This window comes from Agelaius phoeniceus, chromosome 9 (genome assembly GCF_051311805.1).
Source record: "Agelaius phoeniceus isolate bAgePho1 chromosome 9, bAgePho1.hap1, whole genome shotgun sequence".
Lineage (NCBI taxonomy): Eukaryota > Metazoa > Chordata > Aves > Passeriformes > Icteridae > Agelaius > Agelaius phoeniceus.
In genome coordinates, this window is record NC_135273.1 from 19109449 (window position 1) to 19134100 (window position 24652).

The following is a 24652-nucleotide window of genomic DNA, read 5'->3' on the forward strand; positions in this document are numbered from 1 at the left end:
TGCCGCACGGAGGAACAGGCGTCCAGGGCAAGCAACGCTCCGAGCTGCTGCCGAGGGTTTTCCTGGTTAGCCAAGAAATGTTTTAATTGCGAAATACATGCAGATATAGTTATAACAGCTCACATTAATACATCTGAACAGTGCTGAGCGAAAGGGCACACTGAAGGCGCACAGCAGGACTCACGCGGGGGAAGAAACGCCGGGGGTCCCGCCACAGAAGGGGAAAGTGTTGGGAAAATGCTTGACGCTCCCCTCGGGAGCAAAGGCGAGGGTGGGCGTCCAAGTTGTCGGCAGGGTAAAGAGCAGATATTCACGTATATAGAGATGGTGTAGAGCCAAACAGGTACGCTATAACCATTCGTGGGGCATCAGTTTGCTGCAAGGGGAGAAACAAGAAATTTTAACAGGGAAGTCTATATTTCTAGACTCTCGTTAGATTATACTTCAGCACAGCTTTAAGGTAGGAAGAGTCGTGTGTCCGTTAAGGTCCCCATAATCATTCACTCCGTTTATCTGTAGCAGCACCTGCGCTCCTTGGTTAAGGGTCGCGGTCTGACACCGAAGAGGACTGTTACACACCGGGAAACCGGGAAAAGTCCGGTTCCCGTTTATCCCGGCCCCACCATGTGTTGCTGTTCTCCCTGGGCTAGCCTCGTGCTAATTAACCTGTGCCCCTTTTAATTAAGAGAGGACTCTCCTGGCGGTGCCCCCCGCTCTGCCCGACGGCGCGCAGCCGCACGTCGCCCCTGCCGCCCCCCAGGGGCTGAACCCCCGGCAGCCCCAGCCCTGTCGCCCAGCCCGCCCCAAGCCCCCGGGCCGCCCGCCGACCAGCCCCATGGCCCCATGGCAGAGGTGGCTGGCATGGGCACCTGCTCTTCTCGGCCCGCTCGGCTCAGCCTCATGACGATATTTTTCATGCTTTGCCCCCCCTCCCCCCTTTCCCTTCTCTGCCGATTCACACAAACATTTTATACAGGGAAGTGGGAATTTTCCAGTCTCTTTTGCTGCTTTTCCTCCTCTTTCCCGGGTTTACCCCTCTCTCCCTTGCTCCCTTGCCTTCTGCTTCCTTGCCCCTCGCCCCCCCGCCGCCGTTTGTTTGTCCCAATGCCCGGCCGATCATCGCGGTGTATGAAGTTCTAACTGGTTTGTGTCAGGCAGCTCTCTCTAAGCAGTCTGGCGTGACGGATTAAACATCAACTAGTTAAATAAAAATTAATATCAACTGCCTCCTAACTTCTAATGTCATGTTGTTTATAACTAATGAACTGATTAGGGGATAAACACATCAGGAAGACATTTCTGCTTCCCTGCTCTTTCGAGAGAGATTTGCAGAATTCAGAGTAAATCTCCCAGAGTCCCTTCTGGGTTTCTCCCACACCAGTCTGGGGAGGGAGGACGGGGATTCCGTGGGGTTTGTTGGGGTAAGGTCGGAGGAATCTGGTGCATGTGTCAGGGTTAGCTGGACTTATTTAAACATCTCACCGAGGAAGCATTTCAGCGCGGCTGCGAGCTGGGCTCGGGCTGCAGGGAGGTGAGGAACAACTCCAGACAGATCCGGCGGCTGCTGCAGACCGGGCTGGAGACGGCGTCTGAGGCAAATACTCGTTGCTGCAATTATTGACTGTTGGTGCCCCATTTTAATATTTAAGATGAAACTTTTTTTTTCTTTGTTTGAAGAGGCAATCGATGATTTTTAAGTGATATGAAGGAAAGCGTTCCCTCCGCCTTCCTTATTTTTACAATTCTCCACTTGTCTGGGGCGTGCTTTTCACCAGTCTGCGTTGTTAACATTTTCCTAAACACTTTAGAAAAAGAAACACATGCACACACATAACCCCCAACAGCCTCATCTTGGAGAGGTCCCAAGCTTTTAAATACTGTTTGCCCAGCACCGCCGGCTCTGACAAGACAATAATAACAGGGGAAGCTTTTTAAAACCAATTTAGCAAATGCAGAAATGTAATTTTAATGAAGAATCGATAGCAGAATGGTTCATTTTTCCTGGGACTCCTTGTTGGAGCTGAGAGAGACTTTCAATCAATGGGGAGATAGAAGGGGGGGACTAGAAAGAGAGAAAGAAAAATATTCGTTCAGTGATGTCTTTAGCACTGGGAATTTTTCTTCTTTTCTTTAGAGCTTTGTTCTATTTATTATTTATTTATTTTCAGTCGCAAAGCCTTTACCAAAACGTGGTCATAAGAGCAGGACGAGAGACGAGTGGACGGATAGATGGAGGGATGGATGGATGGATGGATGGATGGATGGATGGATGGATGGATGGACGGACGGATAAATAATCTCTCAGAGGCAAAAAGCTAGGCGCTCACAGAGGTAGACTTCGCAGGATTGCCTTCTGTCGCCTCCAAACTAAACGGCGGAATCCCCATCCCCCGCCACCCCAACTGGAGTCTGCCCGGACCCCGAGCTGAGAGCTACCGGCTCCCGGGTGGGCTGCGCCACCATCCAGACCAATTCTCCGCCCGTCCCCGACGCGCTCCCCCCCTCAGCCGGAGCCCACCGCCTCCCTTTTCAACTTGGAGGAAGTTCCTCCTCTGTCCCGCGTCCCCCTCTCCCTTGCCAGCCCCTCTCCGAGCACATTTTTATGGTAATAAGACAACAAATTAATCTGCTGTTGCAACAAGACTTCCCTACAGGTAGCCAGCTTGAAGGAGGGGGGCAAGGGGAAGCAGATTCAAAGTCCAGGCGTTGTCCCCCCTCCCGCAGGATCCCCGCGGGACCCCCCCAGCCCCTTTCCTCCCTGGCTGCACAGTCCTGGCAGACTGGAGCAGGTGAGCCCCTCTCCAATTTTATAAGCAGCAGCGCTGCATTTGCTTTGATTGTTATTTATTTTCCCCTCCTTTTAGCCTGTCCCGGCTCAGTAGAGCGGCGTTTCTTTCTCTGTGGCTGGCTATTTTTTTTTTTTTTGGTGGTGGTGGTGCTCTGGTGTGTGTGTGTTGTTATCTAAACCGTTTAGTTTTGGGTGGTTGCGCCTAGATCTCGAAAGTCAGCGGGGGAAAGCAAGACACCCAAGCGGGGAGGAGAGAAGCGAAGAAAAGGCCGCGGCGGATCTACTGGCTTGCAGCCGTCCCGGGGAGACGGGCCATTAGGCAGAGGAGCCATGGCTCAGAGCTCAGGGAGAGCAGGTAAGGCGGGGGGGGCGCTGAATATTCAGCAGGGAGGGATGAGACCGTCACCCCCAACTCCCTCCTTTGGCAGGAGGCAGCCTGCTTCTGCTCTCCTCCGCGCACACCCTCCTCACCTCGCCAGATCTCCCTCTAACACTTGCTATCTCACCTGAAAAATACCCCTTTTCCTTACGGGCGTCCGCTCCAGCGCCCCTTGAAAGGCTGGGTTCCCATCGTGTTTACCGTGGCAGCTTGGCAAGGACCCGCAGCGGAGCCCCCAGACGCGAGCGAGAGCCGGGCCGAGCCCCGGTCCCTTCCCTCCCGCCCCGCTCCGACCGCCAGCGGCCCCGGGCGCTTTGCCTCGCCGCGCTCCAGGCGCCCCGGGCGGCCGAGCCAGCCCCTCCGCCGGCCTTTGTCTATTTGCCCCGATCCCGGAGGTGTCTCCCGTCCGCAGAAAGTTCAGGGCATTGCTTAAACTCTTCCTCCACCGACTCCCTCCCCACCTCGGGAAACTTTGCTCGCCGTGCCGGCTCTGGATCTGCGCTGTCCCCGCCTCGGGCCCCTCGGGCAGCCCAGCGCCTTGCCCGGGCTCTGCGGGGGCGCAGCGCGGGGCTGAGGCGGACGGGGGCCGGCACTGCCTCGGCCCCGAGCGGGGGCTGCCTCTGAGCCCCCCAGACCTGCTCCGCCGACGGACGCGTCTCCGGATCGCCCCCGTCTCCCAGTCAGCAATTTTATGATTTGCAAACAAAGCTTCAAACAAACCCCGCCGGAGAGGTTTTCCTCGGCGCTGCCGCTCGCGGTAAAAGCACAATTACGCGGTTTGGTTCCCTCAAATTAAGTATATAAACAGAGCTTTTAATTAAGGGATTTTTTTTTTGGGGGGGGGGGGGGGGGAAAGAGCATAGAGGTTTAAAATACAAACCTCACCGACTGTCAGCACAGAGCCGAGCTGTTGCCCCGGCTGTCAGTCGTTTGCTGCAGGGGAGGCTTGGAAAAGAAAGGCTGCGGCGAGCGCTGGGAACCGAGGCTAGGAAGCGGAGCTAAAAGCGCTGGTTTTCTTTTGTCATTTCTGATGGAGTCGCAGGGTGAAATATCCCCCACCTAGAGAGGGATTCAAGTGCACAAACAGAGAGACACGTACGGCAGGCAAATAAAAATATTCGCCCTTCAGAAAACCACATCTCTTCAATCGATAGTTTCCCCATATATAAATGTGTCTGCACCACCTCTGTAAATCTCAATTTTAAACACGTTGTGTGTGAATATATATATATGCATATACACGTGCAAGCTTATGTTTTCATAATCGAACCAATTAAATCTATTATATATGCTGTATACTACATATAAATATGACAAAGATCCACCAAACATGAAAGAAAATTACAAAGGCAACGAAAAGGGCCTCCTAAAAGAAAAGGCCACAGAGGCAGTTTTTTGCTATTCTGCACCGAATATCTTCTAAGTCAAAACTGGAAAAAACCTTCAGAAAGTTTGCAAACCCGTCTGTTCCTTTTCCCTTCTGTGTTTTTAAAGGATCTGCCGAAGTCCCTTTGCATCTGAGGTTTAAATAGGGAGATCAATAGAAAACAGTTGTAATGATCTAATTAATTATGGCAAAATTAAAAGCGAGTAGAAAATCAATCTCTGATGGTGTTGAAGATGGAATTAAATTGATAGTCCATCTGTTCACCTCCTAGACCGTATAAATATGCAACCCAAGGACGGAGCTAATGGGATCGAGCTGCCTGGGAGACTCTCTCATTCTCTCTCTCTCTTCTTTTTACTTCATTCCTTCCCGAAGTTCACCCCCGTAGCCCCCGTGCTCCCGCTCGCAGCCCTCTCTTCACCTAGAGTTCCCCCTCTCGCTGGAGACAAGCAAAACGCTGCTTGTGTCGAGCAACTCAAACCGGCAGCAGTAGCCCGCAAATCTGAGGGTACAAAGCCGTGTGATTGGGAGGAAAAAAAAGAAAGCTGAGGAGACAGCATTCAGTGAGAGCGTGCTCCCTATCGTGCTGTTTTTAAATCAAACGGACATGATGATGATGACGATGACAACGGAGTAGTTTGAGGATGTTCTCCTCCTTCTGAGCATCTTATTTACATTGGTCGTGGGTTCAGGAAAGTCAGCCCTTTCTGTAGCCGTATTTCTATAAAATACTGTGTGTGTTCTGTCAGGGAGAGGTGACACATTGAATTAGTTTTGTTTGTCCGGTTTTCCTGACTGCGAAGCTCTAGGAGCAGAGACCCAACGGGAGGCCCTCGGTGCCTCCCTGTCCTGGCGCTGTCCCCCTTCCCCACACCTGCCCTGTCCCTGCCAGGCCAACTGTCCCCAAGTGGGCACTGGGCATTCCCACGCCGGGCTGTCCTCGGGCTTCTACCCGCCTGCCCACCACGGTGACATTCTGCTGAACGACCAGCGCCACTTGAAAATAAAGGAGAATCGGTGTAATTGCTAAATTAGAGGCATTACTGCATTTGCCCGTTAAAAAAAAAAAAAATCTAATAAATACCCTCTTTCCCCCATTTCCGCGGTTATTCGTAGGTGTGGAGCATACGCTAACAGCAGGGAGAGCTAGGGCGAGCTGTCAGGCTGGAGGAGTTCCCCGCCATTCCGGCCGCTTTTTAATTGTGAAAAATTAAAGCTAGGGGCTGCGGTTCCATTGAAAAATAACCAATGAAACCGATGATACTATTGCCCGGGTTAGAGCTGCGTGGGATGGGACGGTGGGGGAGGGTCGCTTAAATAAGTGTAGCCTAAATATAAATTAACTAAGACGAGGGGTCCCGGGCCCAGATCTAACCGCGTGTGCACACCCCCACTATCGGGGCAAAAAAAAATTGACCGTATCTCACCAAGTTGTGTCAATTTAGTTCTGCCAAACCCCGAGAGCCGACGGAGGGAGTCCCGCCGGCTTCGCCTGCCGCCCCCAGCGCCGCGCCGAGGCTGGAGCCGGTCCCGGAGCCCCGCGCAGGGCCGGAGCGGGGGAGCAGGGGAGGGGGGAGGGCGGGTCGGGTCGGGCTCTGCCTGCGGGGACTTCCCTGCCAAAGTTTGCCTTCCCCTCACACTTCCCCATCCGGCCAAAAAAGAGCGCCTCGGGGGCGGGGGGCTGGGGGAAGGGGGGGAGCAGCCCGCAGCACCAATCGGATTTATTAATTGATGTATTGAAAAGAAAGATTGATTGACATCTCCTAATGGAAATCACAGCCTCACTTTCCTGCTGCACGCTGCCCTCCCGGCTATCCCTTCATAAAGAAACCCTTGAGGCGAAAGGTAGATTTTCATTTAAAGTGCCCCAGTCCTCAATTTCACAGATTAGATACATTTTAAACACAGACGCACATATTGCAAATTAGAAGCTAATTTAATTATAAATCAAAACTGGGCATAAATCTGCACTCACCACAAAGGATCCATTTAGCAGAATGCAACCACCTCCCCTAACCCTGGAAAACTGCCTCGCAGAAATAACACTACATATACATTGCCAAAGTTATGGATTGTGCACAGTTTAAAGACATCCACGGGAGATATTTTTCCCCACGCTGGGGGAGGGGTAAAGCCCCATGTGTCAGAAATCAGCCGTTCACATGGTGACAATTTCTCTTTTTCCTAGAGAAAGGAATTCTCCGACAAATAAAAGTTTGCATAGATGTAGAAGGTTGTAATTCTGAACTTACAGGCTAGGAGGGAGTCAGAAGAGGCAGATTTTTGAAGTCCAGCAGGTCAGGATCAACAACCACGCTCACACACGCACACGCACGCACACACGCACCCACAGAGCCGGGTTTGTATTGATTGGTGACGTTTGGTTTGCAAACCTCAGAGAGGGGAGGAAGGAGGAAAGTACCGGGGTCCGAGTGAGGAGAAGGAAAGGCAGGCACCCGGGAACAACGCTCCGCGCTCTGAAAACCTCCCTCCCTCTGTCCGTCCCTCCATCCCGGATCCGCTCGTCCTCTCTCCTGTCTGCGTGCCACTCTCCCGCGCCCGCAGAGTTGCTCTCTGACTCCTCATCCCGCAGGGGCTGCCCAGATGAGGCAGCCAGGGAAACTGGAGGGATTTGGTGTCGGCTCACAGTTCAGTCCTTCCCCGCCCCCTCCACCTTCCAGCTCCTTTTTATAAGTTAGAATTCTCTATTTCCCCCACCCTTCCTTTAATCTCTCTTTCTCTTCCTCCACTACGCTGAGAGACCCCCCCCCACTTCTTTCGGCCCCTCCGTTTCCCCGCACACTTCATCCCTCTGTGTCTTCCTCCTCAGAGGCAGTAAACTCCGAGGCCATTAACAGCTGATGTTAAAGAGGCATGAGTCTTCCTGCCACTTTTTTAATTAGGCGCCTAACTTGAGCTTTGGCGGCTCGAGGGGAAGGGAAGGAGCGAGCCCGTCTTTGCCAATGGCACAGGAGGAGAGAGAGCTAAATTCGCCCGTTTTCCCGGCTTTCCCACAAAGAGGGGAAGGGGGAAGAAAGTTTCCCCACCAACTTACGACCAGTTTCTTCTGAAGCCCTGCAGACTCGCATCTTCCCCCCCGCCGCCGATTCAAGCACTGCTCCGCAAGCAGGACCCCCCGCGCTCGGCCGGGCAAGCCCCAGCCCTCACCTGCGGCTCTCGCACGGGGCGGAGGGGCCGCGCCAGGTCCTTTGTTGGTGCGTTTCCAGCCTTTGTTTAGCGGTGGAAACGAGCCTGCCTTCCCCGACCCAGCTCCCGGTGCATCCCATCCGACCGGAGAGCCGTCCGTGGCGGAGGGAAGCGGGGGCAGGAGCAGGGCTCACAACAGGGCTTGGGAAGCACTGCCAGAAACGCAACCGCGGCAACTTTCTCTGGGGAGGTGGATTTTTGTGTGTACTGAAATTGTTCGGGCTCAGCTTGGCAGGAAAGAAGGAAAGGAAAGGAAAGGAAAGGAAAGGAAAGGAAAGGAAAGGAAAGGAAAGGAAAGGAAAGGAAAGGAAAGGAAAGGAAAGGAAAGGAAAGGAAAGGAAAGGAAAGGAAAGGAAAGGAAAGGAAAGGAAAGGAAAGGAAAGGAAAGGAAAGGAAAGGAAAGGAAAGGAAAGGAAAGGAAAGGAAAGGAAAGGAAAGGAAAGGAAAGGAAAGGAAAGGAAAGGAAAGGAAAGGAAAGGAAAGGAGGAAGGAAGGAAGGAAGGAAGGAAGGAAGGAAGGAAGGAAGGAAGGAAGGAAGGAAGGAAGGAAGGAAGGAAGGAAGGAAGGAAGGAAGGAAGGAAGGAAGGAAGGAAGGAAGGAAGGAAGGAAGGAAGGAAGGAAGGAAGGAAGGAAGGAAGGAAGGAAGGAAGGAAGGAAGGAAGGAAGGAAGGAAGGAAGGAAGGAAGGAAGGAAGGAAGGAAGGAAGGAAGGAAGGAAGGAAGTCTCGAGGCATATCCATCACTTTCTAGTGCATGTGTGAAGAAGTCTGCTTCCAACTTCCCCCACCGGCCCTGCGGAGGGAGTGGAGCGAAGCAGTCGCCCCTCTCCCCGGCGGGTCTTTCTGTGCGATCATTTTTGGAGATGTGAATCCCCGGCAGTCATTACCACACTTTGGCCCCTCTCACTGCTGGAATTACCCTTTCCGGGGACTTTAATGGGCAAGCCATAGGGTTTTTCGCTGATCCGCAGCAGTTTTCGCTGCCTCCCCGTTTTTATGGGTGTATTATAGTTAGGGGTTATATAAATGTTTTTGCGTGTGATAACTGTAAATCCTAACATTTGCAAATCGCCCTGAGGCAAACTAACCTTGGACGGGCAGATAGAGGGAGGGAGGATCTCCCACTACTGCTGATTAAAAGGAGACTTTAATAAGCGTCTAATTCACTCATCGGGAGTTTTATGGAGAAATTACAGGACAAAAAAAAAAGACATCTCCAGTGTGGGGGGGAGGAGGCAGTAGAGGGGGCTCCCACGCCTCTACCCCACAGGCAGCCCAGGGCAAAGCCAAGAGACAGCTGGGCCTTGCCAGTGGCTCAGTCTCCTATCACGAAAGAGGCAGGGTTCACATCTGGGCCAGTTCGTTTTTGGGTCAGAGGAGCAACACGAAACCCCCTGCCCTCACCCCGCTCCGCTGCTCCGGGGCAAAGAAATGAGCAGGCAAAGACCAGAGGGGCTCTGGGACTGCGGGACAGACAAACGGAGAGATGGGTAGCAGGAGTTTTGTAGTGAGCGGGCGAAGCCGGCCCGGGGAGGCCGCCTCGACGGGAAACAGCTCTGGGGACTCCACTTGCAGCGAGGGCTCCTCCAGCCCGCACTGGGTGCGATGTTCGGGGGCAGGGATGGACCGAGAGCCCAGCTCGGTGCTGGGAGCCGTGTGTCCGCTCCCTGCCTGCCTGCTTAGGGTGGGAAGGGGCAGGCTGGGGCGGGCTGTGCTGAGGCCGCCCCTGTCTCCATATGTCTATGGCCCGGGAAGCTTGGAGACTCGCCCCAGCTCCGGCCGTCCCGGTGCGCTGAGAGGCGGCTTTGTTGCAGAAGTGTCTCTTCACATTGTTGGCTCTCCTCCCCCCCTCCACTCTTTTTTTTTTTTTTTTTTTTTTTTTATTCTTTTTTTCCCTTTCCTTTTTTTTCTTTTTTTTTTCCCTCAATGAGGCTGCAAAAGGTCTTCGGCTTGTCTCGTTTTTGTGGCAAACGCTCTCTTGTAAAGAGGAGAGGTTAAAGTGTCGGTGACTGAATAAAGAGCAGCACACGTGGGCTATTACCATTCAGGGCAAACAAATGCAGAGAAGGGAAAAGCCAGCAGCAGGCAGGGCGAGGGGGGAGCGCAGCCCCCCCGGTACACACACGCACCCGCCCCGCTGGCAGGGCCCGGCCGCCGGCCTCCTTGCGGCCCCGGCGTCCCCCAGACATGCAACCCACCCATGGCTCACAAAAGAGCTAGAGAAAGAGAGAGGGGGAGACATGAGGGGGTCTTAGATGGGAAAAAAAAGAAAGTAGCTTTAGGGGAAATGTGCTGTGGAGTGTGAAATTGCAGCCCGTGGTGCTCCATATTGTACCAGAAGCTCTCCAAAAACTCATCCTCCAACGTGACCAGAGGTGCTTAGAGGGGGAGAAAGAGGGAGAGGGGAAGAGGGGCTCGGAGACACAGGGGGAGGGGAAGGATGGGGGTCTTTTATTCTTTTCGCGCCCTCTTTCTTATTAACTGTTCGTTTAAAACCTAAACTTTATGTTTATTTGCGAAACTCGGCCACCAAGAGCAATATCAGCTCTTCTGGGCAGAGCGGCGGGGGGACACGAGGAGGAGGAGCTGGACGCTGGCTGCCACCCCCCCGCCCTGCTCGGTCCTGCCTGGCCCTTCGGAAATCTCCCGCAGCTTCGGTCCTGTTTCCATGTCTCCACGCTACCGCTCGGCACCTCCGCCCTGCCCCATCAGCCGCTCCCCTCCGGAATGATCAGACCACAGCACCCATACAGCGAAGATGTGGACACCCCTTTCATCTGGGTGCTCGTTGGCGAGAGGCACCGAGAAATCTCAGGCTAGAAATCATCCTCTCCTCAGACAAAGCACCCAAAAAGTCATCCAGGAATGTTTTAGCAAAGCGTTCCCTTCCTTGAAGATCTTTCTGACACACACGTGCCGACTCCTTCCCTTAAATGCTCACATCTTTGGGCGGGGGGGATGTGTTAGCAATTTTTTCCTCTATCTTTTCGCAGATAGAGATTTCACCACTGACTTTCTCAGGGCGAAAGTTAACTTAGTTGACGCAGAAACTATGTGTCAGAAAAATACACCTAGACAGTCAGCATAGATTTATTCTGCGAATTCTTAAATATGGTGCTGAGGATATTAAGGGTTGAGCTAAATCACCTCCAAACTACCAACATTTAGGCTGTAAGCATTTGCGCACTTGACAAGAGGAAGAGGGCAGACAGGGTGTGGAGCCGAGAACTTAGTGGCATCTCCATGGTGTAAATCCAAAACTTCTACCTCTGCAGCACACAGTCCTGCATCCTGTGGCCATAGGTCGCATTTAGCTGTTTTCCAGCATAAGTGGCTATAGACAACCCGTAGAAAATAGGGAGCCAAGGTGGGCGCAAGCCCTGCTCTGGAGCCAGCTGCGATGGCAGGCACAAGTGCTTGCTCCAGGCCTGAGCCCTCCGAGGGGCTCCCCCCTCCGCCCGACCCCTATTGTTCTGGGCACAGCGCCCTTCCCGAGCCGAGAGAGGAGCAGGGGGAGCAGTTTCCGAGAGCAGCGTCTGTAGAACCGGGCTCCCAGGGACGAGGCGAGGCGGCAAGCTAGGGAAACCAAGGCGGCTCGGGAGAACTCAAATGACTTCGAAGGGAAGCTGACAGGACCCTCGAGGTTATGTGTATTGGAACCAAGGGTGGGAAACAGGATCAATGGAGAAGATTTCTACTTGATCAGATGGAGAAAGCCGGCTAATGAAGCAGATCGAAAGATGGCTATCATTGTAACTCCCCCAAAAGTTTATTTTTCTTGAAATTTCCGCAGAGAGGCGGCCGTCTCTTTTGAAGTGTAAATGTTTCTAGCTTGGGGAAGGCGGGGGGGGGGGGGGTGGGAGGAAGGCTGGGTTAGAGAAGAAGGGGGAGATCCTCAGATTCTCTTTGAGAAAAAGAAATAAAAGCAGAAGATAAAAAAAGGAAAAGCAAGGCAAAGCAAAGAAAAGAGATTAGAAAAAAAAAAAAGATTAATCTAAAGTGGGAGAGGGAAATAAGCACACAGGGCTCGTGAAGTGGAATAGATGGGAAGCCCTGGGAGTGGAAAGAGGCCCATGGTCTTGGCCTCGCCCAGTCTCTCAGGGCACACGGCAGTGCCCGGGGCATGCAGACAGCACGGTATTTTTAATTCTGGTTGGCAGAAATTGTTCAGTGGATTTAAATGTTGACAAAGGAATACTTCTAGGAAGCCTAGTGTGGGAAGGGGGACCAGGTGATATTGTGGTATGTGTGGTGGGGGAAGGGGACAGCAAGTGGAGGGCCTTCCCTTCCCTTCCCTTCCCTTCCCTTCCCTTCCCTTCCCTTCCCTTCCCTTCCCTTCCCTTCCCTTCCCTTCCCTTCCCTTCCCTTCCCTTCCCTTCCCTTCCCTTCCCTTCCCTTCCCTTCCCTTCCCTTCCCTTCCCTTCCCTTTCCTCAGAAAGCTGTCTTGTTCTACCAGTCTCAGGGCTCCCCGGTTTACTCGGGTTACCTCCCTGAGTGGGATTCAGGCTTCGTGTCGCAAAGTGCTCATTTTTTGTATTTCTCGAGCTTGCTATTCCTGTCTTTCTTCTCAGTGATATGGGAAAATAGTGAAGAAACTAAGGCAAAATATATTATCGGGAAGAGGTTTGGGATTCGCCGGCTGCCCCAGACTACCACCAAGCCGTTATCTCCTCACCGTGCAATGGTCAGCTCCAGAGGCCCGGAGCATCTCTGAGCTGAACTCACCAAGTGTTAGTGCAGGCTCAGGGAGCTCCCTTCCACCCGGCATTGCCGGGGGCTCCTGCCCGCACCTCTCGCTCTGCCTTCGGCTCGGCTGAGCGCCTGAGCACGGCCCCAGGCGCGTAGGGGCAATCGGGGCTGCCTGGGGCGGAAGGGAGCAAGGGCGGGGGTGACTGCTGGAGGACCAGAAGCGACCTAGACCGGTCGGTGACAGAGAGTTGTGACAGGGCCGTTTCCAGCCACGGGAAGCGCGGGAGGCGCCGAGTGGCGAGAGGGGCTCCGGGCAGCGGCGATAAGCGGGCTCCCGGCCCCGCCGTGACCAGGAGACTCTGCTGCCGGGGGGACTCGACAGCCACCGTCGTCCCACCGACAGATGCGCACGGGCCGTGCCGTGCCGTGCCGTGCCGTGCCGTGCCGTGCCGTGCCGTGCCGTGCCGTGCCGGGGATCCCGGCGGGATCGCGGTGGCCCGGGCCCGCCGCCGGCTCCTCTCCGCTCTGCCAAGCGACCGGAGGGCTCCATCTAGAGGCCGCCGTGGGCAGCGCCGCCGCCCGCACCTGAGCCCGGCCGCCCCTCAGCCGCTGCGCGGGGCGGTCCCGCCGCGGCCGGGCCCGGGGCCGGGCCGGGAACGCTGCTGAGGGACCTGGCGGCTGGGCGAGCTGCGGCCGGCGGGTCAGAGCCACGGGGAGCAGGGCACCCCGGCCCGGCAGCGGGGCAGCCCGCGGGAAGCGGCGGCCGCCCTCAGTTTGGCGTGCGGCGGGAGTTCCCCGGGAGAGACGGAGCGGTGCCTCTGCCTTCGCCGGGCAGGCGGCAGCGCAGATCCTGAGCGGGCAGCGCAGAGCCCCCCAGTCCCGTGGAAAGTCCACCCTGTGCAGGAGCTGCTGGCAGGGGCGGGCAGGGCCGCCTCAGCCGCGCCTGTCCGCAGCTCAGCCCCGCAGTCACCGAGGACTCACTTCTATATAATCCTCGTGGTATAACAAAAAAATTTCTTTTCCAAATCATCCCTTTTTTTGCACACAAGGGAAAGAGAGAGAGGAGAGAGAAAGATAAAACATCAGCTGAAGTGCCAAAATGATTTATGAGACAGTGAAAAATATTTCATAAAGATCTCTCAGACATTCTTTACTTAAAGCGGTTAGGGAAAAAAAGGGGCGGGGGGGCTGTTTTGTGACAGATAAGCAGAGGGATGAGGAAGAATGAAGGAAGAAAAAAGAAGGAAGTATATTTCAGGTGATGGTAAACTCTCAAGTCTGAAAATCAAAACTGAGCTCACAGCAATTTCTGTCTTGCCTTTCTGCCCCTGGTTATTACCCTAAGAAGGTATTTCTTACTTGCTCTATATTTCTCTGCTAGGTCAAAGCCATGTATATTTTTGCAGTAATAAGCTGCTACAATAAGCAGACTTATTTGTAAAATAATTTAAATAATTTAAAAATCCCACTCTAACATAAAAAAAAAAAAAGAAAAAGAAAAAAAAAGAATTGAGAGAGAGAGAGAGAGAGAGAAGCAGAAGAGATGTGGAAAGTGTGAGGCTGGATTTGCTGTTATTTCCCCAAATGCATGTGAGGGAAAACTTTGCAATGACTGAAACGGGCCTAATCTCTTCGTTTAAAGAGGTGCGAGAAGCTTGCTTGCTTTTTCGTGTATGTCACGTTCTTTCTTTCTCTCTGTCTGGCTTCTATTTATATTTCTTTATTTTCCTTCTTTATACATACCTCTCTTTCTGTCTCTCTCCTTTTTCTTTTCCTTCTTCTCTCCCCCTCACCTCCTTTCTTTCTTTCTCTCACACTAAGCCGCACACCACGGAAGCCTTGATGTGTATCGAATCCCCCTCCTGTCCCGCTTTACACCGAGTAAAGTCTCCGGTAAAAAAAGCGGAGCGTGAGAAGGGAGGTGAAACTAGCAAGGCATGTGTGCTTGTGTTAAATAAGGGAGTTAAGGATCCTGGGCCGCAAGTGACAACAAAGCGGGGCTCCCGTCCGTTCCCGCGGGCCGGGCAGGGGCGCCGCCGCCCCGCACACGCACGGCCCGGGGCGCTCCGGAGCGAGCGGCCGGGGCTCCCCCGCCGCCGGTCTCGCAGGCGAGGGCCCCCCCCGCGGCGAGCGCCGCCGGCCCGGCCCTCCTCTCTCTCCTCTCCTCTCCCCTCTCCTCTCCTCTCCTGGCCGCGCTCGGCTCGGCGCGCTGGCGAATCAGAGAGTGTCGGAATCTATTGCCTTTGTCTGACAAGTCATCCATCTCCGGGGAGGCGGGCGGGGGGCTGAGGGCGCTGCGGCTTTTAGAGAGACACACACCGGGAGCGGAGGCTCCAGTCTCCGGCCCCGGCTTCTCGCAAGCACTTCCCACCTCGGGCGAAAGTCCGCCGGGCGCCGGATCCGCCGCCCGGCCGAGAGGAGGGGTCGCGCCCGCCCGCCGCTCGCCGCTTTCCCGGGGATTGCTACTCTGCTTTGAACTTAAATGAACTAGCCCCGGACCGCGGGAGGAGGAGGAGGGAGAGCCGCGTCCTCCTGCGCCTTCTGCCGCCTGGCCGCCGGCCGCACCTTGCTCCGGCACCCCCTCCCCGCCGCCGGGGATGCTCTGAGCCCTCCCAGCCATGACACCCACCTGCCCCCCGGCGCCGCCAGTCCCTCGCTCCCACGGACTCTGCTGACTCCCCCAAGGCCGGCGCAGCCCTCCCGCCCCCCGGAAAGTACTTCGCTGCCCGCTCCGCCGGGCCGGGGGCCCAGCGCATCCCGCCGCTCCCCTCCTCTCCTCTCCTCTCCTCGTGTGCTTTTTTTGTTTTGTTTTGTTTTCCTTTTTTTTTTTTTTTTTCATTTTTTTTCTCCCCTAAGTCTTGAAGTCGAGTTTTAGAGGCGACACGGCGGCTTCAGCCGATTTCTTCCCCTTCCTTTGCCTCCCCATGGATATGCACTGCAAAGCAGACCCCTTCTCAGCAATGCACCGTGAGTACTGGAGCCCGGCTCCTTCCGCTGCTGTCCCTTTCTCATCCTTTCATTCTTCCTTCCCCAGCCATCCTTCCTCACCTGATCCTCCTCCAGGTCCACCTTTTCACCCTGGCCGATACCGGGCTTAGAGAGGCGTTCAGGAGGCAGGACGGAGAGTGCCGGCCCGAGCAGCAGAGCAGCCCCGAGCTGAGCGGAGCAGAGCTCCGTGCCGGCAGCGGGGCGGGGGCCAGGACCCCCAGTCCGAGGGCAGGGGTCTGAGTGCTGCTGTGCCTGCGCTGCGTGCCCTGAGCGAGCTAGGGAAAGCCCCCTCCGACCCAGAGCTATGCTCCGCAAATACACTTTCTCCATCGCCTCTCAGACAACAAGAGTTTATTCTGACTCGTGTCAGCCCCCGGGACGGGCCCTTTCCCTGTCCATGCCCAGCCGGGCCGGGACTCCCCGCAACGCTCCGCGGCTTTAACCCCCTAGATTTCCCCGCGATGCGATGCTGTTTGCTTTGATTTTGGATTTCGGTGGCAGACAGGGAAGACGCCAGTTTCGAATTAATGGCGGGTTAGTCGGTGGCTGTTTTGTGAGTCGTTTTCGTTTGGCGAAAGGTTGGACTGCGGGAAAAATAGGACAATTGTATGGCAGGGAGATGAAGTGGCTTTGGAGGCTCCCAAGAAGTCACGATCCCTCCTGGTTTATTTACCAGATACCCGGTGTATTTTTAGATACATTTCTGGTACAGAGGAAAGGGCATTCGTTCTACATTTTCAATTTTAAAAGCCTTTCTTAAGAGGGGGACGAAGGAACGTGAAAAGCCTCTTTTACCAGAGACTGTAACAAGGAATTTCCAGTGATTTTAATTAAACCGCAGGAGAGGCAATAATTCTGAGATTTAAATTGAAGAAGAAAAAATACAAATAGAAAACCGAGATTGAGAGTATGTTGAGTCAGGAAATGAATAATTAAGAGCAATTTGTAACTTTTGACACCGAAACTTTTGAGGACACGCCCTGCCCGCTGCATAAAACACTAATCGAAAAGATAGAAAATGGAAATGCTTGAACTTTAAAAAAATCCCGATTTTGCCTTGAGAAGGAAGGTGCAGAAATACAAACCCAAGATTAAATCCCCAAACGCGGATGTAGGTAACTGCCTTTCTGTTTCCTAATAACAGATTTCCAGAATACATTGCTTAAAATGTGAGGTTTGATTTCCAAAGAGCTTTAACAGCACACACTCCGTGCTTTAGACATTATTTTTAGTTTTCAGCGGTGCGATCTGTTTCCAGGCGCGATGTCAGTAATTCCAGCTCCAGTACGATCCGAAACATGTCAGCAGACCAAAGAGGCATTTCACTGTCGCTGATTTTTTAAAAACTCCAGGGAGATTCCCGACCAATTTTTTGCTTCCGATTAGGGGAAAAAAAACCCCAAAAGAACACCAAATCTAAACAAAACAATAAGACCCCATCAACATTTGATTCGTTTCCTAAAGTGTATTTCTAGAGCTATAGACCTGGATATTATGAAGCAATTTAAAGAGATGCGGGCACAGGCTCCTGACATACAGACAGCACACACGATCGGTACGACAGCGGCACGACTGAGCCTGTGCACATACAGATGCCGGCACGCACATGCAGATAAACACACGTAAATATCTGACTGCTCTGATAGAAAGAATCTTAGAAAACCACGGGGCAGAACAAAACAAACTCGTGTGAAAAATATCCGGACTGCAATAATTTGAATTATTAATTTTTAATCTTTTTGCATCTGTTGCCCTTTAATACTTTGTAATGCGAGTTATAATAGGTGCTTTGAATTATTTATCGTGGAGTTGCCGAAGAAATTGCTATCTTGTAACTTTAGAGGCAACATGTGCAGAAGGGGTTCTGAACAAATGGAGGAATAACACAACAATATATACCCGCGGGTTTTAGTGGAAGAAGATAAATATCCCCCGTCCCCTCTGAAACCCTAAATATGTTTTTAAAAAGACTAACAAAAGAATGCAAAACATGACTCCGGTTCAGCGGGAAACGACGGGAAAGCCAGCCGGCGCCCCGGCCGATGGGGCCGGGAAGGGATGTGTGAAGGTGTTACTGAAAGGGTGGGGGAGATGGAAAAAACTCTATTTGTACGAAAGGACTTGGATCGATCGCAGGGCAATGAGAGTTTCCACTAAGTTCAGAGCCAATAAGTCAGTGTCAGAAGCAGGAGAGAAAAAAAACACAACGAAAATACAAACAGATCATTTTTCAGCAAACTGCAAAACGAACTAAGATCTCTTGGCGAGGAAAATACAGGAGGTTAGGGTTGTGTGAAAGGAAAGCTTTAATACAGAGTGCACTCCACAGCTATATCAGCTGGATATTCCGCTGCTCAGGTAGCAGCGCCAGCGAAGCTGTGCCGCCTGCGAGCGGGCATCTCCCCATGCCCTGGCAACGGCGAACTGCTCTCGGCTCCAACGTACACGTTTGATTCACGACCATCTGTCTTATTGCGTCCCAAAAGGAGATATTTCCCTTTATCCCCGTCACTCCGTTTCTCGTGTCCACTCTTAGCAGGTGCATACTTTTTTTTTTCCTCCAAGTTATTTCTAGAAATGAAGAAAGACAGATCGGGGGGGGAAAAAGCCATCCTAGCAGTCCTATCTGAGCGAGAGCAGGTTTTTGCCTGAAAAGGGGGGAACAGAAGAAAACGGAGAATTTAAATTCTCCCTGAATTAGATTTGTATGGTGGGGGAAAAAAAACCAAACAAACCCAAACCCGAAACAGTACGAATCTGTTCTGTTTTTTTTTTTTTCTTGAAATTTTTTTCTGTAAAGATCGAAAGCTAATGAGAGAGAAGGTCTGCCTGTAAAGGAACACCAGCTGTGGGACTCAAAATATTTTTTTTCTCTCTCCCTCCCTCCATTTTTTTCCTTTTCTCTTTTTCCTCTGTGAGTCCTTTCGACTCGCATCCCAAAATAACGGGATAGGACTGCTTGCATAGGGGACATGCCGCGGGGTGAGGGAGGGCGGAGTTCGCGAGGAACTGTAATTGACAACATGATAGAAAATCCTGGAAAGAAAATGAGAGAAAAAGCCCAGGAGTAAAGAGAAAGGGAACTGCGGCAGAGTCCGCCCGGAGCCTCTAAGAGGTCGAGCTCTGGAGTTTGGGAGTGCATCTCTGCCCTGCTCTGTTTCCATGTTCGGCCCATCACAATGGCCATGAGAAACCACCGCTCCGGCATCCCGATCGGGACCGCAGGAGGAGAGCGGCTCGGGGAGGGAGGGCGGCGTGCGGGAAGGTGGAGAACAATCTTCCTCCGTCTCGGAAAAATACATTCTGCTTTCCCTTTCCATCTTTCCATCATTCCTCCTCTCCTCCCTTTATCTTTCTTTCTTTCTTTCTTTCTTTCTTTCTTTCTTTCTTTCTTTCTTTCTTTCTTTCTTTCTTTCTTTCTTTCTTTCTTTCTTTCTTTCTTTCTTTCTTTCTTTCTTTCTTTCTTTCTTTCTCTTTCTCTCTTTCTTTCTCTCTTTCTCTCATTTTCTCATTCTCCCTGTTTTTAGCTCCTTTCTCTCCTTCTCCCTGTTTATCTTCTCTCACTTCCCCACGTCCTGTTCCCTACACTCGACCCCCCCCCGCCATCACCTCCATCCATCTGTAATGATTGGAGAATTTGCAGTGCGAGTGGCAAAGAATCCACGACTAACGGTGTGTTTCTGGTGTGCGTGGGTTGTTGTGTTTTTTTTTATTTCTCTTTCCCCAGCAGGGCACGGGGGTGTGAACCAGCTCGGGGGGGTGTTTGTGAACGGCAGGCCCCTACCTGACGTGGTGAGACAAAGGATAGTGGAGCTGGCTCACCAGGGGGTGCGACCCTGTGACATTTCCAGGCAGCTGCGGGTCAGCCACGGTTGTGTCAGCAAGATCTTGGGCAGGTAAGGAAAGAGGCAGCTCCTTCCCCTCCCCTGAGACTGTAACGTTGCATCCCTTCCCCGCTCGAGTATGACCTTCCGCCCTTCCCGCGGCACCGGGCTCTCCCCGCCACGACCCCGAGCGGCCCCGGCACCTTCGCACAGTGGGAGCCCGCGGCCGAGCAGGGCCCCCTCCTCCAGCTGGCAAGGACGTGTTTCTCCCCCGCCTCCCCCCTTCCCTCACCGGCGGTGTTTGAAAACTCCTGGGAAGACAAAATAATTCGAGAAGAGTGGGTGAGAGGGCGGGAAAGAGAAGGGACGGGAGAAAGAAAACGAAAGAACGACCAAAAATCCCCAATCCATCAGGAACAAAAAAAGAAAATCCTAACTCACAACAAGCTGTAAGCAGCCTTACCAAATACACGGGTAAATAAACAAACAACGGGGTAAACAAACAAATAAATAAAAGCCCCCAGTAAACGATCATCGCCAAACGAGGTGTGCAATATCCCTAGGGGCTCGGGAGACCCCGGGCCCCGGCCCGGCCGCTCGGCTGCGGAGCGGTGCGAGCAGGCGGCAGTGCCCCAGCCGCCCGTGCGAGCGCTACGCGCGCTGCCGTGCCCGGCGAAGCCGGCACAGAAACGCTGCGGGCGGCGGAGCTAATGGACAGCGGGGAGCGGGCTGGCGCTGCCCTGCACGAGCACCCGCCTTAGAGGCACCCCGGGGCCGGGATAAACCCTTCTCCTGCATCCGCAGCCCGGCCAGCGCCCCGATTCGGAGCGGCCGGCCGGGAGATCCAGGCGGGGGAGTGCGAGCCCACCACTGCCCGCTCCCCACGCCCCCTTCCCGGCCTCCCGGCCCGATCCCGCGTTCGGCAGGCTTCACCTCCGGACGGCTGCAGCGGCGAGACGGTTTCTGTTTAATTTCCCGACCCCAGGGCCTAAAAGAAGTGTGTGCGCGTAAAGCGGAGGAAGGAGGAGGCAGCGCCCCTCGCTTCTAGCATATACACACATATACAAAAAAAAAAAAAAAAAAAAAAAAGGGGAAAAACCAAACCAAAAAAAAAGTCCCCCCCCCAAAAAAAAACCGAGAGCGAGCTCTAGAGAGACGAAGGGCATTGCCTTAGCCCCAGGTCATGCCGCCTGGCGCCTCGCGGAGCGGCGATATGCAGCGCCCGAGCGGCCACGGCCCGAGGCCGCGCACCCGCGGGCCGAAACCGAGGTGGGGCACGGGGCAGGGGTCCGCGGGGTGCTCTGGGGGCCGGTGGGGCTCTGGGTGCTCGAGGACGGCAGGCCACTGACCATCTTTTGTACAGGTATTACGAGACGGGAAGCATCAAGCCCGGCGTGATCGGAGGCTCCAAACCCAAAGTGGCCACCCCCAAAGTAGTGGATAAAATCGCCGAGTACAAAAGACAAAACCCGACAATGTTCGCCTGGGAGATCCGGGACAGGTTATTGGCCGAGGGCATCTGCGACAACGACACGGTCCCCAGCGTCTCCTCCATAAACAGGTAAGAGCAACCCCGCAGCTCGCGGCCCACTCGCATCTTTACGGCCCCATAAAACCCCTTCCAACAGCGAGGACGGCCTAATCCTTCCTCGGTTAGGGTAGATCCAGCCTTCTCCGGTCCCCTGTCCGCAGCGGGACCCGTGGGCATAGCCCGCCAGTCCCCGGCCCGGTCCAGCGGGCGTTCCCTGGCTTCGCCGTGACCTCCGAGCGCAGCTCCGGGCAGCGGGACGGAAAGCAGCGGGACGGAAAGCAGCTGCTCGTTCCCGCAGCAGCCGCCCCGAGCAGCGGGTGCGCGGATCCGTGCCGGGGCTGGCGGCGGCAGGGCCGCAGTTTGTGCCCGCCGCCCGGCCCGGGGCAGCCGGGGGCTGGGGCAGCGCTGCTGCCAGAGCAGCTGAGCTCCCGCCGAGCAGCCCGGCACTGCCGCAAGGTTTGGGTGCTCTTCAGGCTGGAGGGGTGGACGGGCTGCGGAGCCGGGGTTTCCCGTGTCCCTCGAACACCCCTACCGGGATGTAGATGACCTCCAGCCTTGCCAGGGTATTAGAACTCTGAGCCGAAAGGCGGTCGTCATCTCCTGCCAAGCTGGGCTCGCAGCCGCGAGCCGCTGAGCGCGGGAAGAAGGATTCCCTTGCACCCACTCCCCCGGCTCACTCCCCATCGATAGCCTGAGGGAATGGCTAAATTTGCCGGGCGGTTCTTTACCCGGCTGGGGAGCGCTGCTCTCCGCGGTCCCTGTGGCCCCGACTCGGTCTGATCCCTGATCTCGCAGAAGGCTGGGCAGCAGCAGAATCGATTTCGCACTAGCAAACCATTTGCCCCCCTCCGCCTGCCTTATTTTCTCCCCCGGCTACCAGGGTGCAGATTTTGTTGATTTTGTGCTTGGAGGGACTCAGATTTGGTCTCAGGTTTGAGGTGACAAAAATAACTATATGACAGGCAAAAAACCAGGATCGATGCAGGAGAAAAAGGAATAGATGTAATCGAGTACTGACAGACGTCAAAGCACTCAGACTGCTCACATGCCTGCGCGTTCAAACACAACGTACATCAGATCTTCACACTTTGGCAATACAACACTCTTGTGCACACCGTAAAAGTAATTACACCGTTTTAGTGTTATGTATGTACAGATACCCTGACTGTGCCCACAGAAATATAACCTCTAGAAACAGAGAAATGCAAAGATATTTGCAAAAGGTACATACATAGGCATGAAATACCTCACCAACAGAGTAAAAATACATGGAATTTTGGATGCAATTCCAAATGTATGGTTTTTCCCAGCCAAATAAATATATACAGGGTATGTGTAAATAAACATGCAGGCTTTTGTAGTGTCTACATAGATAAAATGCACAAATCGGTATACTGGCCTTTTTGATATATAACAAATTTAGCCAGATTAAAAAAAAACAAAACCAATACCTGGTGTATTTATAGCAAGGGAAGCAAAAAATAAATAGCAAGGAAAACACAGTGGTATTTTTTTGTCTTGCACTTTTCATGGCAGATTTATCAAAATATGTCTAATAACTCAGACTGTGTATTTCCAAATCTGGCATCCTATATAAATGGGTTTTAATATTTTGTAAATGATATGGAATTATCCCAAATCATCTTGAAAACAGCAGGTAGAATTAGCTAGTGGAATGTACCTTGGCTAAGAAAGATTCCCTCAGACACACTGTCTCTGTAATATACTGCTAGGCTACCCTAGGAAATTATCCCTGTGTGTGCCATCTGTATTAAAATGGTTATTAAGTTATGAACAGGGTAACATAATACTGATCGGCTAATTATACACCCTCCTAAAAAACCTCCAGGTCTCTGTTACTCTCTCAGTCAGGTATTGAAATAATAACAGTTTGACATTCAGACACCTTACAAAGGCAGCTGTGGAAGGACAGACAGCTATCCCTGTAAGGAATTGAGCTGGTGGTAGGGAAGTCCAGAGGAATAGCCATAGGCTCTTTGGAGAAACAGCATGTACAGACCCAACATATATTTATACTTCAGCTAGCTTAAGGGATCCCAGCATCCAAAAGTCACTGAAGTCTCAGTCTTATACTTGCTGGACCCAGTGCCTCACGTCTGGGTTGTGTTGTCCCAGGCAGAAAGCTGAGCACCAGATTTGGCTCCTACCATGCTACCAGTCTGCAGCGGGGTTTGGGGAGTTTTGTACCTCAGTTTCGCCACACTGGAAATGAAAACTAATTTTTCTCAGAAGGAGGTGGAAACAGATGCCAGTTAGATTGTGCTTATAAAATACTTTGAGGACAAGTGTTTTGTAGCTGCTAAGTATTATACTAGAGAAGCTCAGCTGTGACCCACCGTGACAATGGTATTTGAGTGTGTAGTCCCCAAGGCTCAAGAGCATTTTAGCTTCATAAAATTTAGTCTTTCCCCATTCCTTTTAAAAATTCAGACCAAACTTCCCACTGTTCACCTTTGTATGAAGCTCCTCAAAACTCACATCTGTGAGGAAGTGAGTCCATAACACAAGTCATAAAATTTGCAAGTCTGTCCTAGACAAGAACATGACAAGAACAGGGGAAAAATTGCAGTGAAATAGGAAATATTGAGTATATTAGCACCCAATCCTAGTGCTGTGGAGAGAAGCGTGAGCTTCATCACTCCAGTGACTTTCATGACTCCAGCTCACAGAACTCACAAAACACAAAGAAGCTCACAATTTAAATATACATTTTTCTCTCTCTCATTGTAAAAATTCGCATACAGAATCTGGGCAGTTTCTTTGTAACAGCAAATCCCTTACCTGCAGTAAATTGTCATCTCTCTGATCACCAATCACAAATTGGAGTTAATCTAACACTTAGTCTCTGAGCAGCTTCAGAAAGATGACAATTTTAAAACCTAGCCATCAATAAATATCTGTCTTCTTACTTCTGCGAAATGTGGAATTTCCAATGCAAAATCTGGTTTTACCCAGTGTCTAGAACAGTTAGAACTACATCCAGGAGCATTTGACCATCTTAAGGCAAATTAGCAAGGCATTTATGGAAAAAGAAATTACCTATATCCCTAGATAGACTGTGAATACTGTGCTTCAAAATGGAGATGTCCTTGTAGACAGAAAAAAATTACTTTTGGTTATTATAAGACTTTTTGAAAATTTATTAATTACCTTTTATTTTCTTCCTGAAAATTAGTCTAACATTAGTAAAGGTCTTTGGGTGAGAGACACAAAACAACAGTTTCAATTCAGTTTTAAAATTCTCCCTTAAACACTTAAATTTTTTTTACTTTTTTTTTTTTAATTCTGTGTGCCTACATTGCAGTGATCTGTCACTACTGCATTGAGAACAGAAGGACTCTTTTGGGACAACATGTTATTTAGTTCTGAGTTGTATCAAAAACTTTTTCATTCCAAACTCACGCAGACAAAGGGTAGATACAAGTTCTAGTGAAAAAAACATGACTTAACTACCCTGTCAAGATTCAGGAAAAAATACTAAAATCTTCTGCTATACAGTAGATTTCTTTTAATTACAGGAAAAATCTAGGGAGTATATGAGTTTGTAATCAAAGTGCACCAGAAATGACAGGACCGAGATCAGTTATCTCTGCGCCAACAGCTTTCCTGCTCCCACTTCATACACTAAGCACTATGCAGTATATACCAAGTGTGTATGTGTAGGTATACACATAAACATACATACAAACGTGTATATGTACATGTATATATGTAAACTCACACACATACACACAGTGCATGTAATTGAGAAGCAGGCAAATGACAGAAGTGCTAATTCTTAAGTGTACGGAATTAATGTTTTAAATTACTTGAGCACCTTGCTTCTTGAGCACTCTGCCA

At 52.2% G+C, this 24652-nt stretch overlaps 1 protein-coding gene and 1 long non-coding RNA gene across 5 annotated transcripts in view; one reads left to right on the forward strand and one right to left on the reverse strand.

Annotated features, from left to right (window-relative positions):
• Window positions 1-1587: 1587 nt before the first annotated feature.
• Window positions 1588-24652, reverse strand: part of LOC143694770 (uncharacterized) — a 201977-nt gene continuing 178912 nt past the window's right edge. The window contains exon 4 of the long non-coding RNA XR_013183467.1: window positions 1588-1802. This is a non-coding gene — a long non-coding RNA (uncharacterized LOC143694770). The remainder of the gene's footprint in view (window positions 1803-24652) is intronic.
• Window positions 15150-24652, forward strand: part of PAX2 (paired box 2) — an 83137-nt gene continuing 73634 nt past the window's right edge. For 2 of the 4 annotated variants that reach the window (XM_054637215.2, XM_054637218.2), the window contains exons 1-3: window positions 15150-15415; window positions 19164-19332; window positions 20624-20821. In XM_054637215.2, the coding sequence (XP_054493190.1) occupies window positions 15373-15415; window positions 19164-19332; window positions 20624-20821 (410 nt within the window). In that variant the 5' untranslated portion in view covers window positions 15150-15372. The remainder of the gene's footprint in view (window positions 15416-19163; window positions 19333-20623; window positions 20822-24652) is intronic. The other 2 variants (XM_054637216.2, XM_054637217.2) reach the window with 1 other exon arrangement.